The 25,751-nt window shown below is 39.5% G+C and overlaps 1 protein-coding gene across 7 annotated transcripts in view; it reads left to right on the forward strand.

Moving 5' to 3' along the window:
- The window catches only part of KCNIP4 (potassium voltage-gated channel interacting protein 4), a 430,537-nt gene that overhangs the window by 91,222 nt on the left and 313,564 nt on the right, over positions 1–25,751 (forward strand). For 2 of the 7 annotated variants that reach the window (XM_051619886.1, XM_051619892.1), the window contains exon 1: positions 17,749–18,018. The exons of the other annotated variants lie outside the window; for them this stretch is intronic. In XM_051619886.1, the coding sequence (XP_051475846.1) occupies positions 17,931–18,018 (88 nt within the window). In that variant the 5' untranslated portion in view covers positions 17,749–17,930. Of the gene's footprint in view, positions 1–17,748; positions 18,019–25,751 lie in introns of those variants that run through there. 7 annotated transcript variants of the gene reach the window in all.

Consider the following 25,751-nt stretch of genomic DNA (forward strand, 5'->3'; position numbering starts at 1 on the left):
AGACTTTTGTAACAGTGATCAGATTGGAAGGACTAGAATTTGTGGACACTGTCATCAGATGATCCATCTGGGTTTTGAGACTTTCAAGTCTGTGTGCAACTGTGCAATCCCCTCTAAATCAAAATTTCAGATGCTGCCCTGACTTGAAGGGTATGAACTCTTCACTGAGTTTAGCATTTTAAAGGGCATTTTTACTCGGGAGGTGTCTGCTAGCAATGCATGTGAATGGCAATATTTATAAACCTTCTCAGTCAGTTCTGAGGCTTCTGTGAAATCGTGTATCTTTGCTTCACAAAATCATTAGTCACAGGTTTACATTGGACAGCACTAAATTTCAGTGGAACAAAACCAAGCTTTTTAACTTTTATTTTAAAAAAAAACAACAACAAACACACCTGTTTACAGATGTTTTCAATGGAATTGATTTGTGAATCAATTTCTGCCCATTTAAATTGCAGTAATATCTTAACCATTTTGGGTGTTCTATAGGTGTATTTTTGTACTAAACTTTGAAATGCTGAACAGATAAGAGAATTTAATTCATGCACTGATTTACTTATTTTTTAAATGAGGATTTACATACATTTTAGGTGTAGCATTTTGTCTTGCTGGGAGTTAACCTATAAATAGTTGCAAATGCAAATTTTCACTCTTGTTTTTGTGTGACTTCTCATTCCAGTAGCTTTCTTTGAAGCAGAACTTAAATTCTTTAATAGATGAAAATATCCTTGAAAAGCAAATGCGTTCTTAAAGTGTTGTAAATGTCAAAAGAATGGTGGAGGTAAAAATTATCTCTGAACTTCATATTTCTACCAGAAATTTCCTCAGAGGGAAAGAAGCTTGCAAAGAGCACTGATAATGCATAGATACCCATGCTGGTGCAAGAACTGATCTTTAAGATCTGATGCACATTGAAGTTTGTGGAAGCTAATATCTGATTTAAGTTACTTAGGGTCTCCTTATAGTAATGAGTTTCTCTAAGGCTACGAAGGAATGAAAACTCTTATTTCCCTGTGAGCTTCCCTTTTCAGCCTGGGCTTGAGTCATTAATCCCAAACTTGGTTTTAGTCGTTCTCTGTCCCAATGAAGTCTACAGACTTCTTTCTTTCTGCTTCCCATTCATATGCTTGAGGGATCTACACAGATGTTGTAGATATAGGAATATACTAGGAGAGTAATTTGGTAATTGTGCCCATGTTCTTAAATACAGGACATTGTTTTAGCTACTTGATAAATTCTGTGTGTTCTTCAGTGCTTTATACAAATTGATCAAAGCAGATTGTTAGATTACTGACATTTTTGGTCACTAGCAAAAATCAGCTATGCACATATCAAAGATTTTCAGACTATGTCAGGATGCTTGCTGGGTCTGCAAAGCTCTGAAGGAAGGCTGGAGTACGGGATTAAACCGGTGGTAAATGGAAATCTGGGTGAGTAGGCAGGACAGATTGTCAAATGTCTCTTACACTAAATTTCCTTTGTATTACAGAGGTAGAAAGGAATATCAGACTTGGATGGAATGATGAGTAACAATTCAATGTGTAGTTAAGAACATATGGAAATTGTGGAAAGGATTCTTGTATCAGAATATGGTACTTCGTGAAATGTTTCTCAAGAACTTCTTGATACTGACTTTTACTTACTGTGACCAAAACCAGAATACTTTGATAGGCTATAAATACAAAGGTTTTTCCCATCCCAAAGCATCTCTGGGAAACAGTAAAATCAAAGAGAGGTGGGAAGTCCCTGAGGCTTTACCAAATGGGAATTTTCCCTTCAGCTGTTAAAACCTTCACTTTAATTTGGAATTAACTGCATAGTCAGAATTTCTCGAGACAAAATATTATTTTCTGGCTTTGTATATTTCCCCGAAAATGTGGGAATATTTTCACAGATTTTTCAGACTTGGTAGGCCTTTCAAATTGCAAGAGTCATGATAAAAAAATTTCTTGCCAAGAAATTTTTGGAAAACAAAAATTTTACAGTGACTTTGGCAACTTTTGTTTCTGGGATTCAGCAAAAAGATGTCTTTGCATCCAAATGACATCAGCTGTAGTTTTATTCATTATCTTTTTAAGCATTATTCTGATGTGCACTTTCTGATAGCCAAGACAGCATACATCTATTTCTAGGCAAATTATTTGTCTTTTTTTTGTTTTTTACCAGTCTAATACGTGTATTCCCAGCCAGTTACAAAATCACATTTTATGCAATGAGGATTATTCATGCAATCCTGGGTTTCACAGAAGTGTTTGTTATTACAATTAGAGTACCCAGATTCTGTACCTTTACAGAAACTAATAATTGTGGGTAGGCTTTGACCTTCCTCCCCAGCCTTAAATGCAGATTAAAACAATTTTTTTTTTGATGCATATAATTAAAAAAATCTCTAGGAAAACAGTCAGGGTTCAGTGTTATTTTTCAAAAGGTCCTTAGCCTTTTTGTTAGAAAAACGTCTTTGCCTTCATTATTTGATTGCTGATACTTTGTTTTTCTGTAGCATTTTTTTCTTCTACAACTTTTATCAGCTATTTTAAAATTACAATATCTGAATTTTTACCATTGAAAGGTTTGTGCCATTAAAAACAGGTAACGTTGCTCATACCCTTCAAATCCAAGGGAAGTGATAGGTGGAATTTTTGCACTTTAGCTAACAAAAGAGGGTCATTACACCTTAATCACCTTTTTTTTAGTTAAAGTGTGGCTGGAAAAGGAAAAACAAGTCCTCTTGACAGACCAGATCTCTTACTTTAAATATCAGATGGTAATAACTGTGCAAAAGATTATCTAGTAAAGGACCAGATAAAGATGCTTCTTTTTTAACTCCCCTTTGGAGAAGTAAATGAAGTCTGGACATGTCCACAGAAGTAAACTAGGTCTATGTTGCAAGAAGTGGGAGTGGTTCTGTAAGTTCATGTTCTGGAAGGGAAAGAAGCACAGGAGGTTCAGGATGAGGCAGAGGAAGGGCCCAGCCCAATAATTTACCTGAAAGAACGAAGGACGCGAATCATGCATGTCTTGCATGATCTGAAAGTAAAAATTTGGTTACTTCTTGTAGTCTTCATTGTCTGTGGACAATGTGTGCTTTGGTTACCAGTGTAAACTGCAAGTTCAGAGTGTATGCAGTTCTGGAAAACTGTTTTTATACTGTTGAGCAAGGTCAGAAATCAGCACTGCCCCTAAACATTGCCGGTGGTTAGACCTCAAAGATACCTGTAAAAACCCACCGGAAGGAAAGCAAACTGTAAACACTATTATGGTAACAGAATGTTTTATTCATTAAATCTTGCTATGGACAAGAGAGGGAACATGCCATATATCTATATCTGATACATATGGTTACAGAGCCAAGAGTTTACTTTTAGCTAATTTTAAATATTAATAGTATAAATAGAATAAAAAAGTTGTTATTGCAATAATATTAATAGTTTGTATTTATATGAGATCTCATAATGCCACAGATTCCTGACCTTCGGAGTTATTTTGCTTGGGTGCCATCCTTCTCTACATAGCATCATTATCTTCTCTGAGTCTGTAAGATGCTTTGAAATAAGATGTCCTCCTATTGGTACTTTTCTACTTTTATAAAAGCCACACAGACCAGCCTTGTGGGTTTGGGTGGTGTTTTTTTCCCCCTTACTTGGTTTGCATCTTGAAAGAAAAGTGCAATGTCCCTGGGGAAGCCAATGCAATATATTATTTAGAAATATTTTTATTAAAAAGATTAAGAAATTTTATTAGTTTTCAGATAAACATTTTCCTTTCAGAGAAAATCACTGTATAAAACATCTATTACCCATTTATCTTTATCTTCTATTTTGTCTCTTTGGAAAACAAAAGAGGTAAGCTATTAAAATGTGACTAACCTAAATTATCTCTGAAGACATTCTATGTGGGAGTCTGATGATAATATAAAATAGTGTAGGATGAGCAACCTGAAGTTAAGGAGAGTTGAATTACCCAGTTTGATCAGGGCACAAGAATGAAGACTGTGACATGCCATAAATTCTTAATTGACCAGAACTGGTAAGGGCATCTTTGCAATTAAGATGCTTACACCTGACAAGTTACCTGTGTATCGAAAATTGTAGAGGGTGGTTTGTGGGGTTTTTTTTCCCAATCCATTTCATAAGATAACTTTAATAGAATATATATAATTTTTTTTCTGAAAAGCTTATCTCTTCCATTTTTAATACAATTTCTTCAGTAGAGGTAGATGCCCTGTTCTGACAGGGAAAAGTTTGAAATAATAATTTATGCAATATAAAATATGATTTCTACTTGGTGGCTGTATTTCTATATCCAGACACACAGTAGCTGGCATGAACTAAGTTTCTGCAGGGTTTAAATAGAAGTAATATTCATATTCACCCTATTCTGTATAAGACCCTAAAAATTAAGCACACTTCTTGTAGTACTTAGGAGCTGTTTTCTTCTAGTATCTCCTCACCTCACAAAGATGGAAACAAAAAGTGGTATTCCCCTCTGTCTTTATGTTCCTGAGCATCAGTGCTGATTATACAATATGTGTGTTGTGTGCATTATATAAAAATACTGTTCTCTCTACAGATCTATAGAGATGAGATGGCATTACCAGCCTTGCAGTTAACTTCCTGTTCTGTGCTTCAGAGTTGGAAATTTATTTACAGCCAACTAATGAAATTTTCCTTTGCTCTCTTAGACCATATACAGGTTATTATCATTATCACTGACTTGCAGCTTTATAATAGCCGAGTTCATAATAAAATCTACTTCACTTCCTCAGGCTATAGTTGGAAAATTGTTTGGATTTATGATTAAGGCCTTTATTTGATCAGATCTTTCAGACTCTGTTGTCACTAAGAGACTGCAGCAATTTTATATTCAACTACTATGATTTCCTGATGTCTCAAGCACACAGTCCCAAGTATTTTCACTGCCACTGTGGTCTCAGTTGGCAACCAAAATTCTGTCTGTCACTACTGCCTGTGGGTCACATATGAGATTGAATTCCCTGGTTGCTCTATTCCTTTGGTTTTTTTTCTCCAAGATATGCTTTGATTCTGCCTCCTTCTGTCCCTGCTCCCTGGGGACTGATTTAAAGCAGTACTAAAAAGACAGAATCAGGATGGTTTGGGCTGGAAGGGCACTTAAAGATAATATAGTTCCAACATCCCTGCCATGGGCAGGGTCCCCTTCAACAAGATCAGGTTGCTCAAAGCCCCGTCCAACCTGGCCTTGAATGCTTCCAGGGAGAGGGCATCTACAGCTTTTCTGTGTAATGTGTGCCAGTGTTTCACCTCCCTCACACTATAGAATTTCTTCCTAATAGCTAACCTAAATCTCCCCTCTTTCAGCATAAAAAAAAAATTACTACATGCCCTTGTAAAAAGTCCCTCTTCGGCTTTCCTGTAGGCTCCCTACAGATGCTAGAAAGCTACTCTATGGTCTCCCTGGAGCCTTTTCTTCTCCAGGCTGAACAAACCCAACTCTCTCAGCCTGTCTTCATAGATGAAGAGCTCCAGCCTTCTGATTATCATTATGGTCCTCCTCTGGACTGGATCAAGAGCTCATGTCCCTCTTGGGGGCCTGTGATGGTACAGACATCCCTGTTCATTGAGCCACATTGCAACATCAACAGTAGTCAACATTGTACTGGACAGAGTACTCCAGGCAGGGTCTCATGAGAACTGAGCAGAGGAGGAGAATCACCTCCCTTGAGCTGCTGGCCATGCTTCTTTTGATGCAGCCCAGGACACGGCCTTCTGGGATGGAAGTGCACGTTGCTGGGTCATGTTGAGTTTCTCATTAACCAACACTCCCAAGTCCTTCTCCTCAGGGCTTTTCTAAACCATTCTCCACCCAGCTTCTATTTGTGCTTGGGATTGTCCTGACTTGTGCATAACTTTGCACCTGACCTTGTTGAACTTCATGAGGTTGGCATGGGCCCACCTCTCAAACCGTTCAAAGACCCTCTGAATGGCATCCCTTCCCTCTAGCATATTGACCACACCACACAGCTTGGTGTTATCGTCAAGCTTGCTGAGGGTGCACTCAATTCCACTGTCCATGTCACCAGCAAAGACGGTAAACAGTGCCAAGCATCCCCTGTGGAACACCACTTCTCACTGGTCTCCATTTGGACATCGAGCCATTGATTGGAACTCTGAGTGTAATCATCCAGCCCATTTCTTATCCACCAAGTGGTCCGTGTGTCAAGTCCATGTCTCCAATTTAGAGACAAGAGTGCTATGTGGGACAGTGTCAAATGCTTTGCACAAGTACAGGTAGATGACATCAGTTGCTCTTCCTTTATCCATCAACACTGCAACCCTGTCATAAAAGGTCATTATATTTGTCAGGCATGACTGGCCCTTAGTGAAGCCATGTTGGCTATCACCAATCACCTCGTTATTTTCCACGTGTCTTATCAAGGTTTTCAGGCGGATCTGCTCCATGATCTTGCTGAGCACAGAGGTGAGGCTAACTAGCCTATAGATGCCTGGGTCTTCCTGGTTTGATTTCCTTCTTAAAAATGTAGGTAGTGTTTCCCTTTTTCCATTCAGTGAGAATTTCACTGAACTGCCATGACTGCTCAAACATGAGGGATAGTGGCTTAATCAGGATGGCTTGCCTGAACCTGCAAGGAGTTCTGGCCATACTTCTTGGAGAAGCAGTGGTACATGTGTGGTAGGATATAGTAAGACAAATTATGGTAATTAACAGATACTGTGCAAGTCCATCAAAATCTGTCAGCTCATTGTTGTATGGAATTTCAAGACTGTAATGCAGACTTGAAAGTTTCCTTTGCAGGGCCTTCAATGCTCAATTGGTATGCTACTCTCTGATTTATGTCCTTGATCACTGTTTCCTCTCCCATAGTAAGTAGCTTCTTCAGGCTTTATCTGTAGTGTGAAACCTGGGTGACTTTCCAACTGACCAGAGAAGGTGATAAAATAATTTTTTGAATGTGTTCTTAATTGCTTGTAATGAGTAGACAAATTATTTAACTAGAGCGGTAGAGTTTTAAGCATAAATAAACCTTTCTTATTACGTGTGAGCAAGGTTCAGCTCAGGTTTATCAGACCACAGAGATAGGATCAGATCAATTCTATTTAACATTATTTTCCTATTTGTCAGAGTTAAATTTTGCATACTTTGGGAGAGCTAACCAGCTGTATTATGTGGGAGGAAGATCTTTGGGCCAGTATTACAGTCACAACACTTCTGGAAAATCTGGAGTAGATAAGTAGCCCCAAAAGGCTTTACTGAAGGATCCCACAGGAATATCTGGCAGACTGGTTTTCCCCTCAATATCTGTGGGACCTTGCTAAGAGGGAAAAGACAGTTACCATAGGCTTGGAAATGTGGTAACTTAACTCGCTCTCAACAGTGGTACTTCATATGAAATATTTAACAATCAAATTTTGGATTAAGGACAGATGTTTGAAAATTACTTGAACCAAAATAGAGGCTTTGAAGAACTATTTTTGCTGTAGCATCTGTCTTTCTCCTCCCTGATGCAGTCTATTCACCCAAGTGCACTGCAATTCATGCCAGTTTAAGGATCTGAGGTATTACGGATATACACCTTTAAAACATAGTTTTCCATTTAATCAGAGCATCAAGCCACATCTGCAACCTCTACAGCATCCACAATTCTTTTGGGCTAGCAAAAAGTGTCAAGGGAACGAAAATCCATGAAAACTGTAGGAAAGCCCTTGACTGAGAAGATGACATGTTAATTCTGACCATTTATGGAAAATCCTATAGGCAAATGGTTCCCACAGATGACTGAGTAAATTATTTAAGCTACGATATATTTTTAAACGTATGTATAATTTATATACATATATGTACATACATACGCATCATTACATATTTATATAGCAAAAGCTTACTTCTCATGAATATTTTTACTTACTAGCCCAAGCTGTACATATGCATTTATTATGCTTACAGAATTCTCACTGCTGATTAGGTGCAATGACTATTCTGTCATTTTAAGAACTCTGCATACCTAGTATGCATAAATAAAAGATGTTCACACTCAATTTCTGATTATTTTTCTTCTTTAAAAGGTTAATGTAGCTGTTGGAGTAAAAATGCAAGCTTTCCAATATTCTTATTGTGTATGAATGTGATAGGGATCTGTCACGTTCTGAACCTGGTTGAAGCCGCCTTATCTTGGGGCACAATCGCCCTGTTTGTTTATCAGGATTTTCTGACACCAATTATATATTTTCAGGATAGCCTTTTAATTATTTCAGTGGGTCTGTCCCTGGCTGGGAGCCTGTTTGCTTCCACCGGATATATATAACTGATTGATAAGCTCCTCTCGGAAGCATGCACACACAGGCAAGTTCTAACTCTACTAAAATATCAAATAGAGCAGTGGAGAGTTGGAAGAGATGTTGTAAATACACCAGGAAATGTGTGTATGAAAGCAATAATAGAGAGGGTGGTCACAAGCCTGAGCTTTTCCCTTGCGGGTCGACGAAAGTGAGTGCAAGTGAGGGGTCAATGACACACCTGGGGGAGAAGGCGTTAGAGGTGAAAGGTTTGGATGGTGATGTTGTGCTCACATCCTCCTGGAGCCGGGGGGTGAGGTGAGTTGTGGCAGCAGTGGCAGATCCAGCACAGGTGGCACCAGCAGCAGGGACAGCAGGGGCAGCTGCAGCAGCTGCTGCCTTCGTCCTTCTGGTGCCTCTGGCAGCCGAGCTGCTGTGTTCCTGGGCACACAGGGGACCACTCTTTTTGGAGTCTGGGCACGGCGCTGGTGGCAGGGCCCCTCACCACTATCGCACTTAAGAGCTTTCTTCCGATGATCTCAGCAGCACTGGAGAGGCAAGGAGTCTGATGCTATTTTCCTCACTGGACCCGGATCTGGTGGCAAAGTCAAGGCTTGTGGTGGTCTCAGCCAGGGCTGCTTTCAGCTCGGCTCCTTTTATTTTGTTTTCCTTCTCTCTGTTTTGTCGTCTTCTCTCCTCTCTCCTTTGTGCCAGCAGCAACGGCAACGGGCGCGGTAACGACCCACTGGCATTCCTTGCTTTGCAGTCTTAGGCCACAGCTCCCAGGCCTAGTGCAGCTCCTCATGAAGTCCCAGCCACGGGCCCTACCCTGCAGTATTGCTACCATTTTTCCTTTATTTTTATTTTTTCTGTTACATCTCTCTCTTACAGTCAATTTCAATGACAGAAATACTTTTGGAGGCCAGTTCTCCATGGGATCTGGTTTAGTTAAATCAAATCTTTAAAGATCTGTGGAACCTATAGACTGTTTGGGCTATGATTTCTATAGCAGGGAAGTTGATTGCTTTTGATTTTTTTCATTTGAGCTTTCTCTTCCATTAAATAGAGATACAAATGCAGAATATAGTACAACTAAAATGAGTTGTAAGAACTCCAGTATTCTTTCCACAGAGGACAGAGATTTGGAACTAGTAAATTATTTTGTCTTTGAGGCAAAATACAGATTTTTTTTTTTTTTTTATATATATGTAAGTGGGGTATGTGACACTAAGGTAGGAATCTAAAGACACAAAAATTTTAAAAATATCACATACTTGTTGATAGTTGTACGCTTCAATCTTTTTTTATTTGAGAATACTCAGGATTGGTTTAAGATTTAAGTTGGAAAATATGCTCATCTGTACAAAACAGGATCAGTAAATAATACAATATTTTAGTGTTCTGTAGAAAGATTGTTGATACTGCTGCCCATGCAGGTTTTATAGGTAGCTTTGCATACAGATATTCAATTTATATTGAACATTAGTAGTTAGATACTAATCTGGCTTCTGCAGTGAGAATTTTACAGTCCATGCACAGAACTTAATGTGCAACATGAAAAGTGCATTATGCCATTTTATGTTTCCGCAGGCAAGTCCTAGTCTTGTTTATTCTTCAGCACAAATCACAGGCTGGCTGAGGAAGGTCAGGCTGGGAAAAGGCTCCTGTTTGACACTGCCACATTCCAGAGTGATGAATATTTAATTCGACAACTGAGGACCATGTGTGAAGTTGAGGCAGCTATAGGTCCTCGTTGACTGTCTGCAGTATCATCTTAGAGTGTTATGTGAAAATGAATCCTTGGGGTAAGCTGCAAGGACACTGAGTAGGTAAAAAAAAAGGCATTCTGACAGAGCAGCTAGTTATACGGAAGTTAGGAATAATAGACGCAAATGTTTTAAGTAGTTTTGTTATGTTAGTCAAAGGTTTTATGTTCTGGTGGGCTATGGTACCATGCTTTATTAAGCTCTGTAAATGTAACAGAAAATTAAGTTTGAATCTGTAGAGTCTGGAACTATAACAGCAATGAAAGTAATTTAATTTATGCAGGTATTAGCTATTACAATGGAACACGTATAATTTTTTGATGTGCAAACAACATGAGGTAGCAGTAATTTCTTTGTAGTTCTGTTTTATGCACAGCCATAGAGCTGCTTGATTTTTGAGGATCCTAGTCTTAACAAGCTTTCAGGAGAAGCTAAAAACTATAGACAAAAGCAGGAACGCTGTATTAATAAGTTCTATTAATGCTGTATTATTAAGTTCTATTAATGCTGTATTAATAAGTTGTCTTACAATTACATATTCCACATTAAGAAGCATTGCATGCAGTATGGATAAGTAATGGTTGGGCTACTAGGAAGTTTTTAATTGTTCTATGACACGTGAAAAAAAAAATACATTGAAAATCAGTCTGTCTTCAAAACCAGGGACTTTTGCAATCTGTCCTGCACTCTGTGGAAGTCACTATTCCCACACAAGACAAAACTATCTCTGCTTCATCCAGTCCCTATTAAAATTGATGTCCACACAGGATGTGGACATGATCTTGTTCTGTGTTTTTTGTCACTATAATATTCAGGAGAGTCAGCAATAACCAATAACCAAATGACAGTATTAAACTAAGTACATTTAACTAGCACTTGATGACAGTTAGAAAGAGTACATAAATCTGCATCTCTCCTTCCCCAGCTCACAGTCTAGCACAGAACCATATGTGGTTTGTATTAATATCCAAGAGTATATTTGGGCAAATTAGGTACAGGGGAATTTTGGTTGCTATTCACTGGCTGTGGTTAAAAGTGGTGGCTGATATTTTCATAGGCATGGTGAATAATGTGAAATTAGTTCTGCAGTTTCCAGTGACTTCTGTGATGAAATAATCTAATCCTGCTGCATCCACTCTAGAATAATGGTGGCCAACTTTAGACACCTTGGTACATAATACTGTAGAGTTAAGAAGTAGAAGTTCAGGTAAGAGCTACTAAAAGAAATTCATTAGGCATTGTGATTTAGAAGGACTCTTAAGACAGACAAGGAGCAACTGAAAGGAGACCTGATGATAGTCATCTACTTGTGACAGCTGTTTATTATGCTTATCATAAGCATCTTGCTGTTACCTTGTGTTCTCCCATCTGTTTCTACCCATCTGCTGTTTCTTGCTTTGTGCTTAGGTTGTACATATTATCTCTCTTCTATGAAATAAGGAGGTTAGAAATCCTCTGATGGAATTCAACATTTGCATTAAGAACAAAAAGCCCTCGCAAGCCTCTGGAGTCACCAGGGAGGAAGTGGTGTACACCGGTCTTCAGTGCTCCTGGTTGATTTTGAGCACTCACCCTTTCTGATGAAGTTGAAGCATCTAACTGAATTGATTTTTGTTGTTGCTATAAGATTGAAATTTGCTCTTAGTCAATAGCACAGGCTGGTTCAGGAGGAGATTTTGCTCTTTGAAGTTGGAAGAGTGTTGAAATAATGTGTGTAAATGAAAGAGGTATGCAAGACAAATTGACTCCAAGAAGCCAGTCAACTTGTGTTCTATTTGTCACTTCAACTTGTGCTGTTCCTTTCTTATTACCAGACTAGCTAATTTATATCTGTCATGCACTGCTACTCTTATTGCAGGGGTTTCTTTTCTCATCAAATATTCGTGATGGCTTTTTTTCCTCCTTAAACAGTTATACTGTGCTTTTTGCGAGTTGAGTCTTTGTTGTTACTTAATATGACAAAAAGCCCAATTTAGTGTCTTCTTGAGTATTTTAAGATATGGTTTTGCTTTGTGTTGTTACTAAATATATCTGTTTGAGAAAAGAAACTATAATGCTAGCAAATTCAGCAGTATTCATCATTTTATGAGAGGCCATCCCAGTGTTCTGAGACAGGCAATGCATCTGGGGTTCAGAGTTTTTTGAAGGAAGATTTGACTAGATTTTTACCAGAAACCTATGCAATCTAAAAATCAGGGGTGTTTTTCTTATTTTAAAATATTTTCTATTGTTGTTAATTGATTTCTGCTTTGGGTTTTGTTTGCTTTGTCTTAAAGTGAAATACTATCCCTACACAGAAACAAGAAAAGAAATACTGATTACATACCTGCTACTTTTGACCAGCTCTTAACTTCAAGATTTGCATATTTTGTCTTTTTTAGTGTGAGACTAAAGCTCCTTCAGTGTGTACCCTTACCCCATAATATGGTTAGGGCCCATTTCATTTGCCAATATGTGTGCTTGGAGCATAGACCCTAATTTGTAGACCCTAATACAAGTTCTACAAATGTATGTGGAATTACATCTATGGATTGAATAGAATTTAATTTCTTAAATTGATTTTTATTGCTTTTTTCTTGCTGTGATGACAAAAATAAAGATTTTCCTTGTAGCTGTGTTTAGAAATTCTCCAAAGCAGAAAATATTTTAATCAACTAATTTGTCTTAGCAGCTCTATAGTATGCTTAGTACATTCAGCAAAACTCTTCCATTTTTCATGTAAACTGGATGGCTATTGTGGGCACTCTTAAAAAAAATCTCATGTGTTTCCTCCCCAGTCCTGTCATTCCTTCCAAGTACTTAAAACCAAAATAATTTGTGCTTTGTATTATTCTGAGAGTCTGTCAGCTGGACTGAGTAAAGCAACTTTAAAATCCAGGAGTTTACAAAAAATGTTTACTTTTTCTTTTTTCTTAATGTGTGAAAAACCCTTTTGTGTGCATGTGTTTTATTCCTTCTCTGTAGTACTTAAACAGTGGCTTTAAAACCCTGATTTATAATATGTGATTCCAAAGAACTTTGCAGGAATTAATCCAGATCTCTCTGATGTTAATAAGAATTTTCTTTTGCAAAATGTGTTTTAGTTCAGGTCTATAGACTAGGAATTATTAGGGGTGGACGTTAGCTTATAGACGTAAAAAGCATATACTTCAATGCAAAGAGACATTTTTGGATGGGACTGTGTCCCATCAATACAAAAAATAAGGAAAATGTGTATTACCAATATATAGAAGTTTATATTCTACAGCTGTCTTGCATATTGTTTTATTGTAATACATTTGTCAACAAACCCATGGTGGTTTAATTACAGTTTTCCATTGTTATTTTCCATTCCACAATTTCCAAATGATGTATTTTGATTTGGGGTAAACAACTTTAGTCCAAAGATTAGTTGGCCTTTTGTGCTGAGCTAGATTTGGATCCAATTCTATCTGAATACTGCACCATTTGTTAAAAGTCTCTTAGTGAAACTGCTCAGAAACCTTTAATGGACCCCCACTTAGGTAGCAATTACTGGCATTGTTATGTTGAAATTGCTGTGTTGTGCAAAGCTTTTGACACTGTCCCACATGACATCCTGGTCTCAAAATGGGAAGGATACGGATTTTATGGATGGACCACTCACTGGATAGGAACTGGCTGGATGGTAGTACTCTGAGAGTAGTGATCAATGGCTCAATGTCCAGATGGACACCAGTAAAGAGTTTTGTTCCTCGGAGGACTGGGACTGGTGCTATTTAACATCTTTGTCAGCAACATGGATAGTGGGATGGAGTGCACCCTCAGCAAGTGTGATGACAACACCAAGCTGTGTGGTGTGGTCAACATGCAGGAGGGAAGGGATGCCATCCAGAGGGACATTGACAGGCTTGAGAAGTGGGCTCATGAAAACTGCATTAATTTCAACAAGGCCAAGTTTAAGGTCCTGCACCTGGGTTGGGGCAACCCCAAGAACAAATACAGGTTGAGCAGAGAATGGATTTAGAACAGTCTAGGGGTGATGGTCGATGAAAAGCTCAACATGAGCTGGCATTCGTAGAACATAGAATCATAGAACCATTCAGGTTGGAAAGGACCCTTGGGATCACTGAGTCCAACCATCATTGCTACTCTGCAAAGTTCTTCCCTAAACCATATCCACCATATGCAAATGACCCTTAAACACATACAGGGATGGTGACTCTACCACCTCCCTGGGTAGCTTATTCCAGTGTCTATTCCAGTCCAATGTGCACTTGCAGCCCAGAAATACAAATGTGTTCTGGGCAGTATCAAAAGAAGCATGGCCAGCAGGTCGAGAGGTGATCCTGCCCCTCTACTCCACACTCATGAGACCCCACCTGGAGTACTGTGTCCAGTTCTTGAGTGCCCAACACAGGACAGATATATAGCTCTTGGAGCAAGTCCAGAGGAGGGCCACAAAGATGATCAGAGGGCTGGAGCACCTCTCCTAAGAAGACAGGCTGAGAGAATTGTGGTTGTTCAGCCTAGAGAAGAGAAAGCTCTGGGGAAATCTTACAGCAGCCTTTTAATGCCTGAAGGGGGCCTACAGGAAAGCTGGGGAGGGGCTTTTTACCAAGGTGTGTAGTGACAGGATGAGGGGTAAAGGTTTTAAGCTGCAAGAGGGGAGATTTAGATTAGAAATTAGGAAGAAGTTCTTTAGAGTAAGGATGATGAGACACTGGAACAGGTTGCCCAGGGAAGCTGTGGATGCCCCCTTTCTGGTGGTGTTCACAGTCAGGTTGGATGGAGCTTGGAGCAACCTGGTCTAGTGGAAGGTGTCCCTGCCCATGCAGGGGGGTTGGAACTAGATGATTTTAAATGTCCCTTCCAACCCATACAATTCTATGATTCTGTGAAATGGAAAAGGTTTAGGAAAAAGTGTCAGAACTGATGCTGCTTTGTTTTGGGGACAGGGTGGGGGTGTGATGGGACAACAACAAAACGTGGTGTCCTGGTTTGATCCAGGATGAAGCCAATTTTCCTTTTACTGATTGGTGATACATGCTTATATAAGGCTTTAGGAAACCAATATTTCAGCTCTTCATTTTCAAGCAAGATTGCTAGTGACATTTGTATAAAGCAATAAAAATGTCAAAGGATTAAGAAGTTCAAGAACTGTAGCCGAGAACCATTTCCATTGGCCTCTTTTGTCCTCTCCTAAAGGAGAGAGACACTTCTGTTTTCACTATATCTTTACTTCTACCAGCTATGTAAGGAATTTACTTTTCAGAGACCAAAGGCATTTAGAAACTTGCAAGGCAGATTGTGATCTCTAATGCTTCAAATTTGTTGGGGTTGCTTTTGGGGTTGCTTTTGGTCATCTACCTGGATTTGTGCAAGGCATTTGACACTGTCCCACATGACATCCTGGTTTCCAAACTGACAAGGCATAGATTTGACAGATGGACCACTGAGTGGATAAGAGATTGGCTGGATGGCTGCACCCAGAGAGTTGTGGTCGATGGCTCCATGTCCAAATGGAGGCAGGTGACAAGTGGTGTCCCTCAGGGATCACTACTGGGAACAGAGCTGTTTAACATCTTTGTTGGAGATACGGACGGTGGGATTGAGTGTATCCTCAGCAAGTTTGCTAATGGTACCAAGCTGTGTGGTGTGGTTGATGCCCTAGAGGGAAGGGATGCCATCCTTGACAGGCTGAAGAGGTGGGCCAGTGCCAACCTCGTTAAGTTCAACAAGGCCAAGTGCAAAGTTCTGCACCTGGGTCAGCACAATCCCAAGCACTATTACAGGCTGTGGGGAGGATGGCTGGAGAGCAGTCCCAAGAAAAAGGACTTGGGGGTGGTAGTTGATGAGAAGCTTGACATGAGCAGCCAGCATGCGCTCACAGCCCAGAGAACCAACTGTGTCCTGGGCTGCACCAAAAGAAGTGTGGCTAGCAGGGCCAGGGAGCTGATGCTGTCCCTCTACTCTGCTCTGGTCAGACCCCTCCTGGAATACTGTGTACAGTTCTGGTGCCCTCAGCACAAGAAAGATACAGACCTGTTGGAGAGGGTCCAGACAAGGGTCACCAAGATGATCAGAAGGCTGGAGCACCTCTGCTATGAAGACAGGCTGAGAGAGTTGGGGCTGTTCAGCCTGGAGAAGAGAAGGCTCCAGGGAGACCCTATAGCGGCCTTCCAGTATCTGAAGGGGCCTATAGGAAAGCTGGGGAGGGGCTTTTCACCAGAGAAGATAGTGATAGGAGAAGGGGTAATGGTTTTAAACTGAGAGAGGGGAGATTTAGGTTAGATATTAGGAAGAAATTCTTCACTATAAGGGTGATGAGGAACTGGAATGGGTTGCCCAGGGGGGTTGTTGATGCCCCCTCCCTGGACGTTTTTTAAGGCATGGTTGGATGAGGTTTTGTGCAACCTGGTCTAGTGGTGGGGTTCCCTGCTCATGGCAGGGGGGTTGAACTTGATGATCTTTAAGGTTCCTTCCAACCTTAATGACTCTATGATTCTGTGAAACTCTTCTTGACGAAGTTTCCTGTGTCTTTTCAGAAGTTTAAGTTGAGTGGTTGTATGAAGTGGTGTAAATGTGAAATATCCTGAGACTTGCTGTGTTCCTTCTCAGGCTAAATCCTTTGCTGGGCTAAACTGGGGGTTTCTGGGAACAATTTAATTTTGGTTCTTTCATTACCTGTGTAGCCTCACTGGAAGCATAGGACAGCATGCTTATGTGTTAGCAGACACAGAAACTGTGTAATCTAGCTGCAGCTTTGATATGCTTTCATGTTTTGTGTGTATAATGTGTTTATCTTTGCTCAGTGCATAATATGAAGAATAGCTTGAAGATGTGCATTTGTGTTCGTTGTAATTTTTTTAAGGCATTCACCAAAATGTTTTATGGTCAATACAGTCATTAAAATTAGATCAGACTGATTTTCTTCTGTTAGGTTTTTCTTAATGGGTTCTTTGTCTTCTTTTAACTGTATTAGGCATTACATATTGCATCACTCTCTAATGCAATAGAGTTGTTCTCTGTGTTTATGTAGTACAGGGAAATACTCCAAGGGAAATGAAAATATTTTTTGAGGTTCTTTGGTCATGGGGAAAGACTTCAGCACATAATTTTTATTAATAAGAAACACTCCTCACGTGAGAAGGAAAATAATTAATTTACAAGTCAATAGCAAGGAATGAGTATAGCTTCCTCAAAAGACTTCCCTGGAGATATCCTAACCCCAAAATGTTAATGGTGCTGGAGCCAGCTTCCCACCTGTCCCAGGTCAGTGAGCTGGAGAGCAGGGGGAGGGTCCCTGCAAGGGACAACTTGGAGTCCTGTTATTTTACTCCTTGGGCTGACGTCCCCTCCAGCCCACCACTTGATTTCATTCCTGCAGGTGAGACACGGCCCGGGCAGCCCTCTGCTGTGACCTTGAGCAGCTTGGTGCAGTGCCTGGCACTGGGATGCTTGCTGACAACTCGGGGTTTTGCTGCTCGATGGGATTTTTCCTCCCCTCAGCAAAATGGAAATCGAGGAGGGCTGTGCTGCCTCCCCACCTCCTTTGCACGCAGGTTCACTGGAGAACAGATCCCGTGCCCGGGCTGCCTGGTGGGGTGCGTGTGCCTGCGCGGGGTGCGCAGGCGGCTCGGCCCGGCCCCGCCCCTCCCGCCGCGCTGCGCGGCCGCGGAGCCGCGCGCGGGTAGCGCCTGCCGGCGGGTCCGGCCGCCGCGGGGGCGCCGGTGTCCGCGGCCGCGCCGCTCGCTGCCTCCGGGGGTTCGTTCTTTTTGCGGGCAGCAGAGGTAAATCGACGGGAGTTTGCCCGGCTGTGCGGAGGGGAGGAGTTGTGAGGCTGTCAACTGCCCCAGAAGTTTGCTGGCAGAAACTGTGCTCGTTATTGGCAGAGTCTTCTGACTCTTCTCAGAGGAATTCCTTATTGCTTAAGATGAGTGGCTGTAGGAAGCGGTGTAAGCGTGAAATACTGAAGTTTGCCCAGTACCTTCTCAGGCTAATCACAGGTTCTCTTCACACAGGTAATGACTGTTTTTCTTTGTAGTCGAGCTTGTGCAGCGTGATAACAAAAAAATTGCCTTAGGTTAATACAGTGATGGCATTGTTCTGTATTAGGATTCCTTTCATCTTATAAAGAATAAAAAGTCTGTGAACTAGTCTGTGGCTGAGCATAAGAAAAATAGAATATATAGTCTTGTGTTAACGCTGTTTAGACTGTGTAATGTGTTCTCTAAGCAGTTACACACCTGAATCCAAATCAGGATGCAAGTGTATGTGCTTTCACCTGTGTACATGATAGGTAATGCAGAGGATCAACACAATGGCCGTGAAGGATAAATCGCATGCTCTTTATTTTCACTGTTTCTTGAACTGATTTACTTTGACAAGCAGACTGCATTCTTTTTCTCAAAGGCTTGTTTTGCCTATCTTAGGATGTAAATCAGCTGCAGTGTGTCAACGTGATGTGTTTTGCTGCAAACTTTAAATAACACTTGTGCTTTTTGCCCTTAAAGAATTTGAAACATAAATGGCTGTCAACTTTATTTAGTTTTTTTTTTTTTTTCTGCAACCTTGGACAAATTGTACAGTACTAGATAAGGTTTCTAAGCAAGCCTGAACAAACAGTATGGTTTTCTTCTTCGTACTTTGGAAAATACACTTTTCTCACAATTCAGTATTTTCTATGTCTGTTCCAAACAACTGACAAATATGATAGCTTACATGATGCCATTCTGTGTTTATAAAATATAATTTTGCTGCTTTCTAGACTTCAGATTTTTTTTTTTTTCCCCTTGGAAAAATCATCAAGCAGAGGTGCAAGTCAGCATCAGCAGATAAGGGCCAATTATACTATCATGATTATTGAAAAATTAAAAGCCATTTGTTTTACTACAAGTATTACGAAAGTTTCTGCTGGTTTTGGTTGGTTGGGTTTTTGTTTTTGTTTTTTTCAGTTTAGGCAGTGATGGAAAGATTTGAAAGGAAAATTGACTCTTCAGTAATGATTTAAAGTATTGATGCATGCAGTTTATCAGATTTGGGGTTATAATGTTATAAAGAATATGGTATAAACATTGTCAACAAATACTTTATAGGATCCTTGGAACTTGTGGAAATCTGATGCAGCTTTAAAGTAACTTTGAATGCCTGCATTTATTTTCAGTACTGTTCCTAGTCTGTCATGGTTTCTCTTTTGTGAATTTTATCAAGTCAGATTTCTCTAAAAATGCTAGCTTCCTGGTCCTGTGGGTTGCCATGGAAATTAAATAATATATGATGCAGAATGTATGTTAGAAATGAACACCAATACTCCTTTTCACAAAGTCATCCGAGCTTTTCCTTGCCTGTCTAGCAATGGTGCACCCTACGTGATTTTTCAGACTGACTTTTGTATCACAAGCTTTCTAACCTCACAATTCAAAACCATTTTCAAGAATTATGGATACTAATTTTTATGTGTACTAATGAAATAAGTCCTTTCATTTATAATTAAGAAGCACATGTTCAGTGCAAAATTACTGGAAAGCCAAGCAGGGAGGTGTGAACATTTACTTGAAGGAAGCAAGCAAGAAAAAAATCCCCACTCTTAGGATCTCCTTAAGAGCCGACACACTTCCTAGGAAATTTTCAGTTCGTTTTTACTACAGGCAACAGTATCTTACTACTGTTATTAGGTTAATAGACTTTGTCGTGTTCAAATGATGTAGCAAATAAGATCAATATAATATGATAGTAATTGAACCGCTAAGAGAGGTAGAGCTCCACTGTTCAGTTCTTGCATAGCCTGGTCTGCTCATTAACCTCAGCTGTTGCAATACCAGTTAGTGTTCCTTCTGCAAAATCTAATGCATAATAAATTATGTTGATAATTAGTGGATAATTAATGAAGATGAATGAAGAAGTTGAAAGTGTTAGAAAATTATACTCTGTGTATCAGAGCTATTCCTATCTCTATCTTGAGCATTCAGAAAAATGTAGGCTAGGTATCAGAAACAAAAAATTATGCTTTTTTGGCTTTTACAAACAGGCAATATGCTTGCTCAAGTGACCCATTATTTTAAAAATGTAGATATTACAAAGGAGCACAACGGTGAAAACAGTTTAACTTCCTTGTTGGTATGATTTGTCCCTTGGTTTCTTTTTCAGGTGTTCTTCAATATGTAAATTATAATTGAAAGTCAGAACTACACATTGTTGAAAGCACATGCATCTAATCCATTCCTCCTTTCTGTATGATTAGGCATGTTGCATATACACATAATATACCTCAATATAGATTGGTACAAACTCTGCTGGAGTTGGTGGGATTACGCTGATTAGAAAACAAGAGACAGGGAGCTAGGAGGGAGACTGGGTTTACTGGCTGTAGGCCCAGATTTGAAGTCACTGATTACTGGGTTTACTGCCAGTGTTTCATAGCCATTTACAGCACTATAGACCTATTCTGTGGTGAATCTTGATATTTAAAATAGAAATTCTCATAGAGCTGTCTGTGGTAGTACATAAACTTGAACTTGTGCTTAATATTCAACTCGGCTGCAATCAACATTAGTGAAATTACCCCCTTGCTTGAAGGGAAATGCTGCATAAATCTTTACAATGGTTTAAGTGGCAATCTTTGCCTGAACATCCAGATCTCTTTCAGTTGTTTTTCACAGCAAGTTACTATGATTGACAGCAAAATGGGGTGAAAAGTAGTGGAAAGAATAGTCTTTTAAACAAAGTTGGGATTTTTTTCCATAATTTCTGCTGTACATTACATTGATGTGTTTTGACTACTGAAACAGACTCCCTCAAATACTTGGAGACAGCATGTCTCAAATGTCCTACCGTTTCCTCTCTATTGCTTGCTGCCTCTCGAAGTGTGTTGGAAGTGCCTATTCTTTGAAACATCATCATAAAGAGCTTCATTCTGCAATTGAGGAGAATGTTTCCGTTTCCGGTGCAACAGGAATTTGTATATAATAAATAATGAGATAAATAATTCAGAGATCAAGAAACAGATTTTAAGTTATTTTGAAATGGAGAAAATAATTTCAGAGCAATGGCTAGGAGGTTTTGCCTAACTGTCACAAATAATAGGGGATTAAAGAGATGACAGAAACAAAACAGTGACTTCAGCGGTAGATTTTCTGAAGTATGTCCTTTTCAGGCATGTTCGTATTAAATACCTATCATAAAGGAGGCTAGGTTTTCCTGGACAGGTTGAAATTCCCAGTTGGTATTGCATTTACAAATGAAGAAGGAAGAGAACAACTCTGGCTGTGGAAACGGTACACTCTGTCTAACAAATGGAAGTAATCTCACTCATCAGGCATATGTAAATAGATTGTTGTTGGTGTAAAATAGCACTGATCACAGGCTTGAGGGTTTTTTTTTAGTTAAAAAAACCAATGAATGTGGAATGTACTTTTTGATGGCACTTTGAGAAACCAGTTTACCAGAAGGTTACCTTTAGTCTTTGATTTTGCCTGTTTGTGCACAGAATTACTTTCCAACCTACCACCATGAAGAAAACTTAATCTGGGCACAAGACCTCTTCTCCCTGAGGGTGTGTGAGACACCAGCATAGCTGTCCAGGAGCTCACAACAGTACTCCTGTGGCTGTTGCTGATCAACTGCCTACCAGTGACTAAAGTCCAAGTCTGTTTGAGACAGCAGTTTGTATGAATGCATTCCAAAGCTGCTCACTCTATTGGCACATAGATTTATAAGATGTCCCCCTCCTGAGCTTTGGAAATACAGGGTATATAAACACTCATTGTTTACAAGTAGGCTGTCTGCCAGGGAAGGAGATAATCTGTGCTGCTGACTGTTTAGCCCAAAGAGGATTGAGATGTCTCCTCCATGTCCAAGGAGAATGTCCACTCTTCCAAAATCTAGTAGTATGGATAAGAGCCGTCTCAATTTCTTAGTGCATCATACAGCAAGACATAAACATCACAGGACCAGGGAGCCTGACTCTTTTGTGATGATTAGGGAATCCATCTGGGAGTTAGTAGACCTGAGGTTTAAATTCCACTCTGGGAAATGTCAGTTCTGTAACTGTCCTAAGAGCAAATACCATTATGACACCACTTCCTGATGTTCAGCATCAGCAGAAAGCATGAAAAATAGGTCACAACCATGTGGAGATCCCGCATGGCTTGTGTTGGCTCTCTGTCATGGATAGATTGAAACAGGGTGAAGGAGGTGCCTCATTTCATGACCCAGTTCAGGAAGAATGGGAAATACTGAGACTGAATGTCCCCCTAGGCAAGTTCCTTGCCTTGTTCCCTTTCCTACCCCATCTGGAAGCACAAAATGTAAAATCACTTTGTATTTAATCTATGCATGATCATCTCAAATATTGCAAATTAAATTATTTACGACAGTTGATAAAATAGTTTTCCTGATCCTAGGAAGAATTACTAGAGGTGAAAAATTATTGTTCTTCTAATGCAAAAGAAAACGTTTCTCCTTTAATAAAACTGATCCTGAAATGAATTTAGTGCACCTTTTTCTGTGTAGTCACTTCTGCATAGCTTTATGAATGAGTGATGCTGAAAATCTAATGGTTTAAATAGATGTAGGAAACAACTGTCATTCTGTTTCTCAGATGGTCTGTTCAGACCTTGAACTTGTATAGTAATGATGGAAAAATTCCTGAATTATTAGCATTAATTTTACTGCTATTTTCTAGTAGTGTTTTTTCCCTCTGTGTCTTGGCTGGTTAATTTTTATTTGTGATAAGTCACAAAAACTGTTGAGTGAAGCCAAAGATCTGGAATTAGTGTTAACTGATTATTTAATATGAATATTCATGAGACATTTGTGTCTAGTTTCCTAAGCAGAAAGATAGAATAGTCTTATGATTTTATAAAAGAAATCTGTAAAAGTGCTGTTTTTTATGATGTAGTTGGCAACATTCATGTAACAGCATCTAAAACTGCAGAGCAAGTTGTCTCCATACATGCTGCCAATTCTGATACCTGCTGCTTAATTAAGTTCAGAGGAACTTAGAGATTTTGGCAGACAAGCAGTGGAGAATGATAAATCAGGGGGCTGCAGCAGTGTCAGTCCCCAGGCATCTGCCCATCTCTGACACATTGTGCTAAGGATGCGGGGGAGCGGCTGCTGCCCCTGCTCCGCCCCGCTGCACTGCACCAGAGGCTGGCTGGGCAGTTTGGATGCTGGTTAACAGGGTGATCCAACACCCTTTGGGCCAGCAGTGCCTGGCAGTGGGATGGGCAGAGGGATGTAAAAGTCCCAGATCCCTAGTTCTAATCTTTGGAATTCCTGCGCTTTAAAATGAGAGGTGCTTCATGTCTTCAGCTAATGGAGCTGTGCTTTTGCTCAGATGCTTAGTGTGATACAAGGTTCAAAAACAGATCCACTTGGCCCTTTAGCATCTATCCCCAAATCTATTTCCTTTTGAGATTTTAGTAATAGTGTTTCTAAAGAAAGGCTTTTAGTTGTTATACCTCATAACACATTTTTTAATGAAAGTGATATGAAAAGAAGTATCAAATGAAACTTCCTTGTGTCTTTCCCCTTTGATGGGATTTCTAGCAAGAGAATATTTTTCATCACTGGGGATTTGGCTTCAGAAAACTTATTCAGGTGAAATGAAAGATTGACAACTGAATGAAAAACAAGCTTGGAAAACACAAAAGGGAATGGGTGAAGCATTTAGTTAATGGATTTTCTAATGTGATAAAGATTTAATAGAAAAGGGAAAAATTACAAATAAACCCAAGTTGTTAAAATTCTGGCTCAGTTTTGATTTAATCTTTAATTATATTGTGTAACCTTCTGAAAGACCCATGATGATTTTTATGTTCACTTAGATTTATTAGCTTAACACATGGCAAAGTAAATTAACAAGAAACTACACTTGTTTAGGCTACCTCTGAGTCACAGAAATATTTTTGTATTTTCTGAAAGTGAAGATTAAAGGATATTATGTAAGAACTGCAGCTATTCATGAGAGCATGAAAGGGAATAAATAATTCCCAGCTGCTCTTACAAAAGAAACAGAAGTGCAAAAACTACATTTCTGTACTATATCCAATTGTACAAATCAAAGTGGAAATAAGCAATCACCTTCACGTAAGCAAAATTGTCTTTAAGTTGTGCAATTGAAAGTCTCTCAGCAAAAATGTGTAGCATGTTCTGAAACATTTTGACTGAAACTAGGCCTGCAAGTGGTGATAGATGTTGGTTATCTATGAACTCACAGTGAGGCAATACAATTAACTTCTATTTTTTTATAAGTTTTTTTTTTGTTGTTTTAATAAACTCTGCCTTTTTTTATACATTTTTTGCCTTCTGAGATGCTAGCACTGGCTTCCCAAAACCAGAAGTACCAGAAACTGTTGGTTAAATTATGATCCCCAAGTCCCATGCAAGTGAACGTGATGTTTCCTGAACTGTTTCTTGGATATCCATGCACCAACTCAAAGAAACTCCTGAAGTCAGCTAGGGAAATCAAGCCTTCTGTCAGTACTCTTTAATCTGCAACACTGCATTACAGTGAGTAATTAAGGTATTTCAATCAATATGTAATTCAACCTATCCTTCAGCTCTGAGTGCAATGCACTCTTACACTTGGACCTCTGGTGCCCTTTCTTTTCCCAACCTTGTCATGAAGGCATGCACAGACCCAGTGACTGAGGACTCCTCACCCTGTGCTAGCTCAGGGCATCCTGCTTTCTGCCAAAGCTCGAAGAGCTGCAGCCACATCTCTCTGCTTGCTCTTTCAGATTTTGCAAACTTCTCCCAGTAGGGGCCTGTGCTGAGCTCCTTTCTAAGTAGGAGACAGGTTATGCTTCTCTCTTCCCTGTTCTTGAGTGAATTTGATTAAGTGGAAAAATAAGGCCTATCAAGCAGGCATTTTAATTATGCTCTTGTGTTGCTCTCACAATGGAGCAGTCACCACACTATTCCCTGCAGGGACACATTGCTATGAGTTAAGGGCACACCGTGGCACATCAGAAGTCTTTTGGTAAAGAATGACTTCAGTGCTCTCAGGAGTATGCTACCAACCGAGTAACCCAGGCTTTGTTCTCTCAGTGTATTTATAAATTCTTGTTAAAAAGCAGCAGTGCACAGAAAGACAGCACTGCAGGTTTCCATGAGTTTTTTTCCTGACACTTCAAACTGTTTTGAGCAGGGTAAAAAAAAGAAAAAAAGCTTGTGATTTGTCTTATTTAAGAAGAGGAATCTCTCTCATGCAAGACTGTATTATTTGAACCTCCTGAAAATGCTTCTGCATTTCTTCCCACTGATGTAAAAATGAAGCAATTTTCAAATGGTGATGCACTGATCTGTGTCCACGATGTTGAATTTTCTCAAATATTTTCTTGTAGTATGAAGAGAGGATTTTTTTTTAGGAAATAGTAGAGTAGACTCTTGAGAGAAGAGAATTTACAGCAGTGTTTATTCTGCATAAATACATAAAATGTGCTTCTTAATTACCCTACAGTGTGTAATGAAAAAAGCACAGTGAAGAAACTTTATTGAGTTCTCAGAATTATGACATTTTAAAATTTTTCTCATCAGTTTTAATATAACCATAGAATTTCTGCATCTTAAGTTCTCTACTTCAATTTCATTGGATGAAATTCTGAAATATAGAGCCAAACTATAATAAAAGGACTTTGCTTATCATTAAACACCCAACAGTGATGCTCATTTCAGCCAGCAGTAGTAGAAGTTACAGGTGACTGTTACACAAAATCTATAAATAGAGAAAGAACAATCATTTGAAAGC

Source organism: Apus apus, chromosome 4 (genome assembly GCF_020740795.1).
Source record: "Apus apus isolate bApuApu2 chromosome 4, bApuApu2.pri.cur, whole genome shotgun sequence".
Classification (NCBI taxonomy): Eukaryota; Metazoa; Chordata; class Aves; order Apodiformes; family Apodidae; genus Apus; species Apus apus.